The sequence below is a fragment of the Epithele typhae genome, assembly GCF_022376455.1.
Source record: "Epithele typhae strain CBS 203.58 chromosome Unknown BXZ73scaffold_60, whole genome shotgun sequence".
Taxonomy (NCBI): domain Eukaryota; kingdom Fungi; phylum Basidiomycota; class Agaricomycetes; order Polyporales; family Epitheliaceae; genus Epithele; species Epithele typhae.
This window is the reverse complement of record NW_025954251.1, coordinates 14,193-26,241: the sequence shown is the minus strand read 5'-3', so window position 1 is coordinate 26,241 and position 12,049 is coordinate 14,193. Positions and strand designations below refer to the sequence as shown.

Here is a 12,049-nt window from a genome sequence, read left to right as displayed (position 1 = left end):
CACCGGGTGATAGGACACGCGAGGGAAGCGTCGCTCAGCACCAATGGGCGGGTGGAACACCAACTTTGCACGCACCATGTTGACCCGGTCAAGCTCCCATCCACCTACATTCACCACACTGTGCGCAGCTTCGCGCCGATGAATGAGCACCTCCTGCAGAACACCCAAGTCGGAGCTCTGAGAAGTCGTGCCTCCGCGGACACGCTGCCAACCGAATCAGATGGCACGGAGATTGCGCACACCACGTCTGTCTCCCACGTCTCGCACGAACGGCGCCGTGCAGGGCTCGAGCCAATGTAGACTGATCCGCACACGGGACGCGCGGCCTGCTTGACCGACGACGCGAAATGAGAGCGTGATGGACCGCTCTTACGCCCAGGCTGTCACGCCGCGGGCGACGTGCGCCCAGCCCACTCCGTGGTAGCGATTGTCATGCACGCTCGTCATTCGGCGCGCGGTCTCGGATAGAACACACATCGAGTACATTGAGTACGGTACGAGGCGGATGCCGGTACCTTACTAGCCTCTTCGGCATCCGTTCCTGCGCTGAGCCTCCGTTGAACGACGAAGTGGTGTGCGTGCTATGAAGCTGGGGAGTGTCAGCGTGGTGGGCAGCACGTACTTGAGAGGCGCACCGCCCGCGGCGGCGAGTGCGGCGGGGAACGTGTTGTGTGCGATCGAGGGCACGGTCGAGGACGTGTGTCACCCCGAGGGACTCGAGGAGCGTGGCACGTGCGAGAGACGAGACGGCAACGACGGGCGTATGGCCGCTCAGGCGGCGGGTCATCAGCTGCACGCGATCGCGCGACGAGCTACAGGCGGTGTTTCAGGACAAGTCGAATCGCGTCGAGACCACACCGGGATAGAACCAGTCCAGAGCCGCTGCTGGGGTCAATGAAATCGCGTGTCGAGAGAGCGGTGTGGATGAGGACGGCCTCACGCTAGGCCTTCCTGCGTGGGCCGTCAGGTGTTCACGATCCTACTTGCAGCCGTTCAGTGTCGGTGGGCACAGTTCGCTCTTCGCGACTGGATTCGAGGAGGTGGCCGTCCGAGATACGCGCTGCGTGACGCAATACATCAGCGCGCGCATGAAGCGGACATGCCCAGGCGCGATTTCACAAACCTTTTCAAGTTGCGCTGAAACCTACCAGACGTATGGGCCAGTTCCTACAAACGTCGCCGGCATACGTTCCGTGTCGCACACTGCACCGGTTGCGACCCAGGGGCCAGCAGCGTCCAGCTAGGAATCGCAGGTCGAGTCGGAGGTCGTTCCCGCACGGCTGTGGCGCACGAGACATCGCCCTCGGGTCGAAAGGGCGAGCTGGTGCGCTGATCACGAGCGTCGGCGGAGGTCGGCGGCGGGCACGCACACATCCGGCACCATCAAGCGGGCGTGTACGGTTCTGACAACCTCACACGACCGGTTAGTGGCCTAAGAGTGCACGCGGCCCGTTCAGAACAAGTCGAACCGAGTCGAAACCGAGTCGAAACCACGCCAGGATAGAACCAGTCAAGAGCCGCGCCTGGGCTCAATGAAATCGCGAGTCGAGAGAGCGGTGTGGATGAGGACGGCCTTGCGCTCGGCGGTCCTGCGTGGGCCGTCAAGTGTTCACGATCCTACTTGCGGCCGTTCGGCGTCGGTGGGCACAGTTCGCTCTCCGCGACTCGATTCGAGGAGGAGGCCGTCCGAGATGCGCTCTGCGTGACGCAATACATCAGCGCGCGCATGAAGCGAACATGCCCAGGTACGATTTCACAAACCTCGCTGAAACCTACCAGACGTACGGGCCAGTTCCTACAGACGTTGCTGGCATGCGTTCCGCGTCGCCTGTCACCACACTGGTTGCAACAAAGGGGCCAGCGGCGTCCAACAAGAAATCGCAGGTCGAGTCGGAGGTGGTTCCCGCACGGCCGTGGCGCACGAGACATCGCCCTCGGGTCGAACGGGCGAGCTGGTGTGCTGATCACGAGCGTCGGCGGGCGTCGGCGGGCGCGCATACACCCGGTACCATCAAGTGGGCGTGTATGGTTCTGACAGCCTCACACGACCGGTTAGTGGCCTGAGAGTGCGCGGGGCCCGCCGTTCTGGCCACGGTAAATGCAGGGAGACGTTCACGGACGCCGCGGAACGAAACGGCACCCGTCCCATCCGCGAGTGGGCGAGTGCAGCGCGAACGCATCCTGCACATTCTCTGCCTGCGCGGGACGTGAGCGTGCACGCAGAGGGCCTGAGACTGGTGTGTGCGTCCTGGTGCGTGCAGGGTTAGGTGCAGCCAAGGTACGGACGATCGAAAGGTGACCATGCCGTCTGGCGCGTTCCTGCGCCGGGATGGAAGGACGTGGTCAGCGCGGAGAGCGGACGCCGGCAGAACGATGCAATGACAGACGTACGTGATACAATGAAGGGGCGCACCGGATGAGCAGGGCGGTGAACGGTGCGCAGCACGGCGTCGACCTGTTCAATGCTCGCTACCAAGCCCGTGGGGCTCAAGCACGTCTGACGTCAGCGGTTGAACGCATGCCTCGCCATGGTGGAAGCGGTCTCGACCGGCGGACGTGGTTAATGCGAAGCCAGCCGCTGACGTCAAGGTACGCGTGGGCGGGCGTGTGCCTGTGTGAACGAACCTCGAGGTGAGTGGACGGGAGGTTTTGTCATGGCGTTGACAGGCACTCACGGCACAGCCAGGCATGGGCACGGTACGATGGAAACAGGGCGCGGACGTGGGCGCGGAGGTCGGCGAATGCAAAGAGCGGTGGGAGGGCGGATGTGGATAAAAGCACGTACTCGAGAGCCGGGACGGCAGCTTGCTCCGGTGCGAGATGCCCGCGTTGGTGTCGGTCGCCGATATGCTGGCCGGGCAGAGACGTTCTGGTGAGTGCGCTTTACCGCGTTGCGTACGAGTGCTGACACGATGTTGCACGTGGCAGGATCCGGGAGCGGGGCGGGAATACGCTGGTACGTTGGACGTCTGCTGAGGAGGTTTCGTCACTGACGGCAGCATTCTTGTGTCCCCAGGGAGAGAAAGAGGAGGTCTGGAGACGAAGTGGCGGAGAGGGGATGGGTTGAGACGGGGCGTGGCTGGCGGTCGGAGGTGGCTGTATGCACTCCGATCGGTCGAAGCGACGGGCAGGCGAAGGGCGGGTGGCAATCGCAGGCGTCACGGTCGTCGTGCTACTGCTTGGGATCATCGCGGGCGTGGACCGCGATTTCTAGCTAGAGACATGGTACGTCGTCCATGTGTTCGTGCGTTGTGGACGGTCGCGCGCGCCGCGGAGGGCCGAGCGCGATGCACGCGTAAGCGTCCATAGCGCGGCTGAACAACGAGGACGAGCACCACAGATGGGACAGCCAAAGAGATGTCGCGTCGAGGGAAGCACGGTACCAGTGTCCAGGTGCGTGCAGTGCAGACGGCACGGGTGAAACGCGGTGGTGGAGAGGCGAGCTCTGTGGCAAGTGAGTGTGCCGAGCGTTGGTGGTCGAGCACGACCTGCAGCTGGTACAGCGGGGGCGCCGTCGAGAGGTCGGGGGAGCCTGCAGGCTGTCGAGCGAGGTTGGGTTGAAGACGGTGAGGCCCGCCAAAGGAGCGGCCGCCGGATGGTGGCGAGTGGTCGCTGGTCTGCGCTTCAGCACGCTGAGGAGGTGTTCGCAGCGTGGACGAGGCTGGACGTACGAGGTCCGGGGAGGGCGGGACAAAGGGACGGACGCGGGAATCTGTCGAGACAGGTGGCTGTATGCGGTTGACCGGACGCCGCAAGACGCGCGGGCGGGACAGCGCGAAGCCCAAGGGGGTGGATGTATGCGCCACGGCGAGAGCGCTCGGGCGAGCGTGGCGGAGGAAAGCTAGCGCGAACGGGGATGAGTGTGGCGGAGAGAGAAGAGAGCTTGTCGCTGCACCGGTACCGTGGCCAGCATGACAGCTGGCCTTTGGGTGAGGCGTTGCGACGCGTCCTGGCCGTGTCGCTCACGGTGCGCGCTGGGACGGCACTCGAGCGGGCGGGGGCTTGATGGGCGGACGCACTGGATGGCGCAGGAAAGCAGGCCGAGTGCGCAGAGCGACGCAGCCCGCGTGTGCCGCACAGCTCGCCGCGCGTCGCTGCCGGCGCTCGATCGCATGCCCCAAGCGTATGACGTCATAGAGTTACCGTCGATGTATGCGGGCTTGCGGGCTGCCACCAGAGTCAGGATCCAAGTGACAGTCGAGGAGAAAAACATGAAGCTGGCGACTCACGGGGCGAGTCAGCGGACCCGGTCCCAGGCGCTGGCCGGTCGACGTCATCGGGCGTGAGTTGTCGTGGACGGGGACGTTCGAACGCGTATCGACTCGCGGCAGATACCCGGCAAAGTCTCCGCCCGTCCCGGCAGAATCAAGCCCGAAACGAGAGTGGTGTGGATCTGATCGCAGATGGCGCCCATAAGCGCCGGGGCGTCGCACGCACGCCAGACTCGGACTCGGAGGCTTCGTGAGCGCGGCGGCTCAGCGCGGCTGCCCGCTGGACGCGCTTGGACGCGACGCTCATTTGTTTGGGTTCAGGCCAGAACTTAGAAGCCGGGCCTCCTCCCCGCCGCATCCCCATCAGTGACCCCGGCCGTCGTTCTTCCTCTGCTCTACTCACAATCCCTCATGCCTCAGTCCGGCCCCGCCTCCTTCCCCGCCCTCCACGTCCCGCCTGGCCATGTCCGACTCCTCCAACTCCACTGCTGCAGCCGCAGCAGCCGCCGCGGCGGCGGCGACGGCGGCCTTCCCTCACATCCCCGTCGGCGACACTCTCGGCGCGTGGCTCATCGGCGTGTGCATCAGCTACCTGTACGCCCGCCTGTGATTCCACCCCGAGCCCGAAAATTTGACACCTTCGCACGCTATCTCCGCAGGCTGCAGGGCATGCTGTTCCATCAGGCGTTCAAGTACTACATGACCTTCCACAAGGACAGGTGGGTCCTTAAAGCATGGGTGTGTCCATCCTAGTCCATATCATCCCTCGAGCGCGCTAATCCCGGAATGGGTTTCTGCAGGTTGCGGTGGTTTTGTGAGCATCTCGTCTCTCTCCATCGCGTATGGAGTGCTCACTTTCGCGCAGGGTGCTTGAGACGTTGGCCACGGTGTTGATCACACATACTGCGTGAGTGTCTTGCTTCGCCGATTGTCGGCCGCGCGCTCAATGTGGAAGTTTTCGGGATGCAGATACTTCTATATGGTGACCAAATACTGGGAGCCAACGTACTTCTTCGTCTCCCCGACGGTTTGGTAAGTTCATTTAGACCTGATCCTTTGTTCCGCATCTTGACCGCCGTCTAGGTCTCTCAATGTACGTAACCCCGGTAGTTTTAGAGGTACCGATACTCACGCTTCCATCCAGGTCCTCCCTCCACCTGCCGTACGTACCTTCTCCTGTGCTGTTCGTCATCGTCCTCAATCCTTCTGCTCCCTAGGCCCTCGCGGCCTTCATCTCCCAGAGGTCCGTCTGAGCTTCCCATATGTTGTCTCACATATGCTCACATCCCGTGCAAAGTTTCTTCGCTCGCCGGTTATGGCTAAGTGAGCCCTACTTTACAAGCCCGGTCGAACCCCACCGTCTCATGCACCGTACCTTTCCGCAGTTGCACCCAAATTCCGGATTCTTGTCGCCGTCGCAGTGAGTGCCTCGTGCGACACCCGCCGGGGATCCTTATACTGACCCAGAGTGCCCAGATGGTCCTGATAGCAGGCAACGTCGGTAAGCTCCGCGCTTTGGTCCCTGACCAGAGATGTTCCCGAACTCACCCTCCGCGGAACCGCTCCTCCAGCGTGCTTCTCCGGTGCGTTCCCACATGCGCCGTTCCGCGCCTACGACTGAAGAGTAGACTTGGATAGTGCTGGCGCGACGATGTTCAGGTCGGCGACACTCTCGGAGTGGCTCCAATACTCGTGCGCGGAGCCAGGTTGCCTAGACTCGAATCGAGCGCAGTGCTCATTTGCCTTCGCACAGTGGCTCGCAACACTAGGGTCCTCGATCCAAGTGACCGGGGATCTGTCGATCAGCGCCGCGTTGGTGTATACCCTGCACACAAGCAGGACAGGGATCACTCGGTGCGCTGCAGCTCGGTTCGGCGCGTGTGGGTTGTGCTGAAGCACGCGCACAGGACGGACTCGATCGTGGATACACTGATCACATACTCGGTCTCGACTGGTGAGTGCCGTGGTGGCAGGGTTCAGCGCGTGTTTGCTCACAGTCACTTGCAGGTGTCGTAACCTGGTGAGTTGTGGGACGACAAGGAACATACGGCGGAATATGTGCTCACATTGCCCGGTAACAGCATCGTCCACATCGTCAACGTCACCTATGTGAGTGCTGTTCCCTCACACGCCGGCGCTCGGCGCTCACATCGCCCCTTCCCCTATACAGTCCGCCAAGGAGCCGGATAACTTCATCTACGCCGCGCTCTCCATCATCCTCACGAAGCGTGCGTGCGCCTCCTACTACTTGCTCGTCTACTCGTCTGACTCGCCCTTATAGTGTACGCCAACGCGTTCCTCGTCGCGTAAGCCGTTTTTCCGCCTCCGCCCCCGGCGCGCGCTCTGACTGCACTCCTCTTGCCGTCCTCCTGCAGGCTCAACTCCCGCGCGTCGCTGGGCATCCTCGGCCAGTCGAACAACCAGTCCAACTCCGTCAACGTCTCGCACGTGCTCCGCGCGCGCGGCGCGACCAACCTCCCCACCGCGGTACGTGTTGTCGCGAATCCTTCTCTGTGCCACACGCTGACCTGCCCCTCTTCTCGCTCTTCCCGCGCCTCCCTCTCCCGTTCACCCCCACGCGCTCACACGACCGGACGGACGGACGGACGGACGAACGAGCAGCTCAGCAACACCGCGGCGAGCAACCCGACCGCGATCGAGCTCAAGGTCACGACGGTGACCGAGACCGACGACTTCTACGACGGCGCGTACGCCGTGTCCGAGCCCGGGCCGCTCGAGGCGCAGCAGCAGCAGCAGCCGCAGCGGTCGTTCCTCGGGCCGAAGCGACACCCGTACGCCGCGGAGGTCATGACGCCGTGAGATCGACCGCGCGAATAGACGGGACTGGTCGGGCGATCTACGTGGAGAGGGAGGGCGTGCGTGCACGCGCGCGGCGCAGATCCGATCGAGCTCTGCGTCCCTCAGAAAAGGCACGTACTATGTAACTATGTACATACGATGGTGGCGTGCGGGGGCGCGACACCCGGCCGGTGTTCCGGCTGCGGTTGGTCGCGAGTCGGCCCTCCCTCGTCCCTCGTTCGTGGCCCTGGACTCTGGACGGGCTTCCCGCTATGTCGTGCGCGGTGTGGGCCGTGGCGGTAGAAGCGCGTCGGTCGCTCCGCTCCCTTCCGCTCCGTGCTGTTCAACTTTAGAGCGATTATAATTAATAGAGACAGGACGGCGCTTTCCCTCCCGAGTGCGCGTTGGAAGTCGGAGTCGGCCGCTTTTGGCGGGGGTGTTGTGAGTTCGAGCTCTCGTCACCTGGCGAGCAGGAGAGCGCATTTGGGCGCACTCCCCGGCGGTCGCTGGTTGCGTCGTTCTGAGGAAACTCCAGGGCAACAGAGAAAGTAGACCACGTTCCGTGCCGTCGGATGGCACCGCCCAGTTTGGCGCGGAGCCTGAATATGACATCGCGCTCGGAGCCTCGGCCTGGCCTGAATTGATGTAGCGCGCGCGGGCACTACTGGTGTGACCACTACCACATCTACGTCTCATCGGTCTGCGATCGGCCCTCGAAATCCACCCTGCCGCTCTTCGATGGCCTCAGAACGTCTTCCCATTGAAGTCGCCGAGCGTGCGGACGGACGGACGGACGAATCGAGGAGGGGAGGCGTGCGCATGTGGGGGGACGGGCAGGACGGCGCGGACGGACTGGATGGGGTAGATGGGAGGGACCAGGTAAGCACCAGGGCAAATTCTGACTATGGATGGGTAGAGAGTGGTTTATTAACGCTGTAGAGAGTGGTTTGTTGACGCTGTATAGAGTGGCTTATTGACGCTGTAGAGACAGGATTATTGAGACTGTGGAGAGTGCTGAATCGACGGCGGACCGGGGCACGATTTGCAAGAGCGTGCAAGGGCCGCCGCGCATGTCTGGCATCTAAACAACTTTCATTCGAACGTGCTTCTACGTACTACACACCCACGCAAGCCCGCCATCCCTCTCGTCGTGCGCCGGCCTCGCGCGCGAGCACCCGGTACGTCTTTCCTCGCTGTTATCCGCCCGTCACACTCACAAGCTCTTTTCCGCCGCCGCCGCCGCCACGCCCACTGTGACGACGGTAAGAACCATCCACCCGCTCTCAAAGTCTCGTCGTCATTGTGAATGTACCGTGCACACAGAACACTCGTTAGCGTGCAGCAAGATCAAGGTCGTCAAGCACGTACCGTACTCCGCCGGGTCCCCGCGCACATCGACACAACTTCCATGCTCCCGCGGAGCGTACTGAAGATGTACGTATCGCGTGTATCGCCGCGCGCGGCAGCGATAGACTGACGTGTTGATATCAACAGAAGCAACAGCGTCGAGCACGTACCGGGTAGCGCTTGCCAGCGGAACACGGCCAGCTCGTGGTCGCGCTTGCTAGAGCGGCGTGACCACACCCGGTACGCTGCAGGAGAACGAACGGCAGCGTACCGATGCGCGGCAACTGGTAAGTCGATTTCGCCTCGTCTTGGTGCGGGCAATGATTGTTAGTTTGGTGGTGGACAAGCTCAGCACGTACCGGGTGCGCCTGCCAGCGAACCATGGGCAGCGCGTAGTCGCACTTGCAAGACCAGCCTGACCACCGGCCACCGGCCACTGCACTACGCGTTTCCATCGTGCCTCGCGCTGCGGAACCCTCAATGAACGAACAGGACGTACCGGCATCCGCGTACCCGTACCAGCCTCCGTGCGATGATGCGCGACAACGGGTGAGTGGACTGCGCCAGGTCGTCTCAGCATGGACAGTAATGGTTGATTCTGAATTAGCGCGACTCGAGGACAGGCTCAGCACGTACCAGTGTTGGGTGACGGACACGGATCATGATAGCGGTTGCCCGTGCCTTGGATCGTCTGAGAGGAGGATTGGTGAAGGGAGCGGCCAACGAGCAGGAGGGGCAGCAAGGGGAGCGGGTGGCGGCGGAGAGGGCGAGCTGCGCAAAGGGCAAGAGGGAAGGGAGGCTGGGGACAAGGCATCCGACGCCTTTTATGCGCAGTGCCCACTCCCGATGGGCGGCACCGGCTGAGGCTAGCCATGGCAGGGTGGTTCCGGCCAAACTCCGATGGTGCAGGCACCAACGCGCGCACACCTCCACAGCGCTAGCCCTTTCAGGTACGCAATTCACCTTCTCGGTCCAATCCTTGATTACGATTAACTGTGCGACTACAGCACCGACGTCCCAACCACGGCCGCAACTGCTAAAGCTGTCTATCAGGTCGCTCGATGCCTCCCTCCCCAGCGGACGCTCCGCCTCCTCCTCGTCCTCCCAAGTGATCTCGCGCTGTGACTTTGTCACCATGCACGACATCCGCCGGCGCCACATCCCGAACTCCACCACACCCGGGTCCCGCCGCTCGCCTTCGTCCGCCCGTGATCCGCCGCGTGGCAGGACGAACGGTGTCGGCCCCACAAGCCTACAGTTCGCCCTCGCCGCCTCTGCCTCCTCGATGCCCACGCGCTCGAAGCGCAGGTCGCCGCGGTCCCACAGCCTGTGCAGGCCGATGAGCTCGTTCAAGCTCGTCGCGTTTTCGCTCAGGTTGCCGAACTTGGTACCGTGCGGCCAGCCGATGAGGCGCAGCCGGTGCTTGACGAAGATGTGCTTGGCGAACCGCTCCAACGTCCAGCGCATCTCCACCTTCGGGTCGTCGGTGAGCCGGACTGCAGAGTAGGTGCGTACCGTCGGTGTGAGTGCGTGCATGAAGAGAACACCACTCACCCAATTCTCTCTTGAACTTCTTGCGCAGCTGTCCGCGGACGAACGTCGCGTGTCGCGTGTATCCGACCGCCGCACGGTCGAGCATCTGACCGGTCTTGAAGAACTTGCGCCTGCGCCCGGGCATTCTGGACGAAGCGGAGCATCAGCAAGCGGCGCCGGCTCACGAGAGGGAACGAACGGGGACGTACTGGTGAGTGACTAGGGTGGGGGAAGAGCGAGCCATGCCAAACGCCGCTGACACGACTATTACTACCAGTTGGAAACCACCCGACAGGCCGTCGTACCGCGTCTGGACACGGCGCGATGGCACGGCGCGATGGCGCTAGTGGACATGAGCCAGGGGTAGTACCAGCTCCTGTCACCCGTTGTCGACTGTCAATTGCGCCGCCTTGCGCGGAACGCTCAAGGCAATCGTCTTTGTATTTGTTCCCGATCCGCATCGCTCACGATCCTATCTGCGCACAGAGCCCTCTGTGATCCCGCTCAGCATACCCGCCTCGCCCCCGATCCTATCCCCGCGTTGAGTACGCTCGACGCGTGTCCTGTGGATGTGCGCAGCCCGTGTGCGCCAGGCTGTTCCCCTGGATTCCAAGTGAGTGCGAAGATGTCATGCAAATCCTATCCGAAATCGTCTCCGCCTGGCACAGCGCGTCCTGCACGCAACGTGTCTGTGGATAAGTCGATCAGCAAGTCGTTTCGCTCGGGTCGCCGAGGTCCGTGAGTACATGTACGATGTCGCGCTGTTGACCCTCGTGCGCCACGCCGCAGACACGTTCCAGGCTGTCCTTACGGCTTCCAGACGGAGGAGACCCACGTCAAACACGGCGGCAGTGGACGCCCCCGGTGGGTAAACATCCACTGCAGGGACAGTGAGTAGTTCATCAGTCGCCCATATCGCGTCTTTGACTCGCCCTGTTTCGTTTCTTGCCGTGACACCGCGCAGACGTCGGTACCGCACCAAACACAGCGCGACGGCGGGCGGCGTGCTACGACCTGCAGGTCTGCGCGCTCTTTTGTGTCACCCCGCGCTCGCTGACCCCGCGCGATCTCTTTCTCCCGACAGCATTGCGACGCTGGCACGGCCTTCGAGCGCGTGTCGGGCACAGATGCGGACGTCAACCTCGACCCCGCCGTCTTCACCGATCCCACACCAGAGTGCGGGCTCGACGAACTTGCGCACCACAACGATTGTGAACGCTGCGCAGCGCCGTTATTGTCCCCGGGACCGACATGGTGTGCGGCCGTCAACGTGCTCTGGTTGGCGGGCGTGTGTGGGTGACGGTTTCGTCTGGACGCCTCGCACCGAAGCTGCGCACCAGGTGTTGGGTATTGCGGACTCGGCCCACTCCGCAACAGTTCCTTGCCAGGTGCGTCGCTCCAGCGGTCTCTTCTAGCACGAAGCGTCTGTTTCGAGGCCCAGACCACGGTGAAATAGATTTTCTCGATGACGTTGTGCGTGCCGTGTGAGAGCAGAAGCCTCAAGATGAAGCACCGGGTGATAGGACACGCGAGGGAAGCGTCGCTCAGCACCAATGGGCGGGTGGAACACCAACTTTGCACGCACCATGTTGACCCGGTCAAGCTCCCATCCACCTACATTCACCACACTGTGCGCAGCTTCGCGCCGATGAATGAGCACCTCCTGCAGAACACCCAAGTCGGAGCTCTGAGAAGTCGTGCCTCCGCGGACACGCTGCCAACCGAATCAGATGGCACGGAGATTGCGCACACCACGTCTGTCTCCCACGTCTCGCACGAACGGCGCCGTGCAGGGCTCGAGCCAATGTAGACTGATCCGCACACGGGACGCGCGGCCTGCTTGACCGACGACGCGAAATGAGAGCGTGATGGACCGCTCTTACGCCCAGGCTGTCACGCCGCGGCGACGTGCGCCCAGCCCACTCCGTGGTAGCGATTGTCATGCACGCTCGTCATTCGGCGCGCGGTCTCGGATAGAACACACATCGAGTACATTGAGTACGGTACGAGGCGGATGCCGGTACCTTACTAGCCTCTTCGGCATCCGTTCCTGCGCTGAGCCTCCGTTGAACGACGAAGTGGTGTGCGTGCTATGAAGCTGGGGAGTGTCAGCGTGGTGGGCAGCACGTACTTGAGAGGCGCACCGCCCGCGGCGGCGA

The 12,049-nt window shown here is 62.7% G+C and overlaps 2 protein-coding genes across 2 annotated transcripts; one reads left to right on the top strand and one right to left on the bottom strand.

Annotated features, from left to right (window-relative positions):
* Nucleotides 1–4,674: 4,674 nt before the first annotated feature.
* BXZ73DRAFT_80430 (uncharacterized protein) lies at nucleotides 4,675–7,031 on the top strand (the record flags this gene model as incomplete). The annotated part of the gene is made up of 17 exons (XM_048023280.1): nucleotides 4,675–4,805; nucleotides 4,871–4,949; nucleotides 5,012–5,025; nucleotides 5,077–5,118; nucleotides 5,181–5,243; nucleotides 5,295–5,304; nucleotides 5,356–5,373; nucleotides 5,429–5,454; nucleotides 5,509–5,534; nucleotides 5,597–5,631; nucleotides 5,679–5,712; nucleotides 5,965–6,065; nucleotides 6,237–6,320; nucleotides 6,382–6,439; nucleotides 6,493–6,517; nucleotides 6,587–6,698; nucleotides 6,834–7,031. The coding sequence occupies 17 exons, from the start codon at nucleotides 4,675–4,677 to the stop codon at nucleotides 7,029–7,031; spliced, it is 1,056 nt and encodes a 351-aa protein (XP_047874065.1).
* A 2,327-nt stretch (nucleotides 7,032–9,358) lies between these two features.
* On the bottom strand, nucleotides 9,359–10,134 carry BXZ73DRAFT_105045 (uncharacterized protein; the record flags this gene model as incomplete). Its single annotated transcript, XM_048016110.1, has 4 exons — nucleotides 9,359–9,390; nucleotides 9,440–9,853; nucleotides 9,912–10,036; nucleotides 10,100–10,134. The coding sequence occupies 4 exons, from the start codon at nucleotides 10,132–10,134 to the stop codon at nucleotides 9,359–9,361; spliced, it is 606 nt and encodes a 201-aa protein (XP_047874064.1).
* Nucleotides 10,135–12,049: the final 1,915 nt, after the last annotated feature.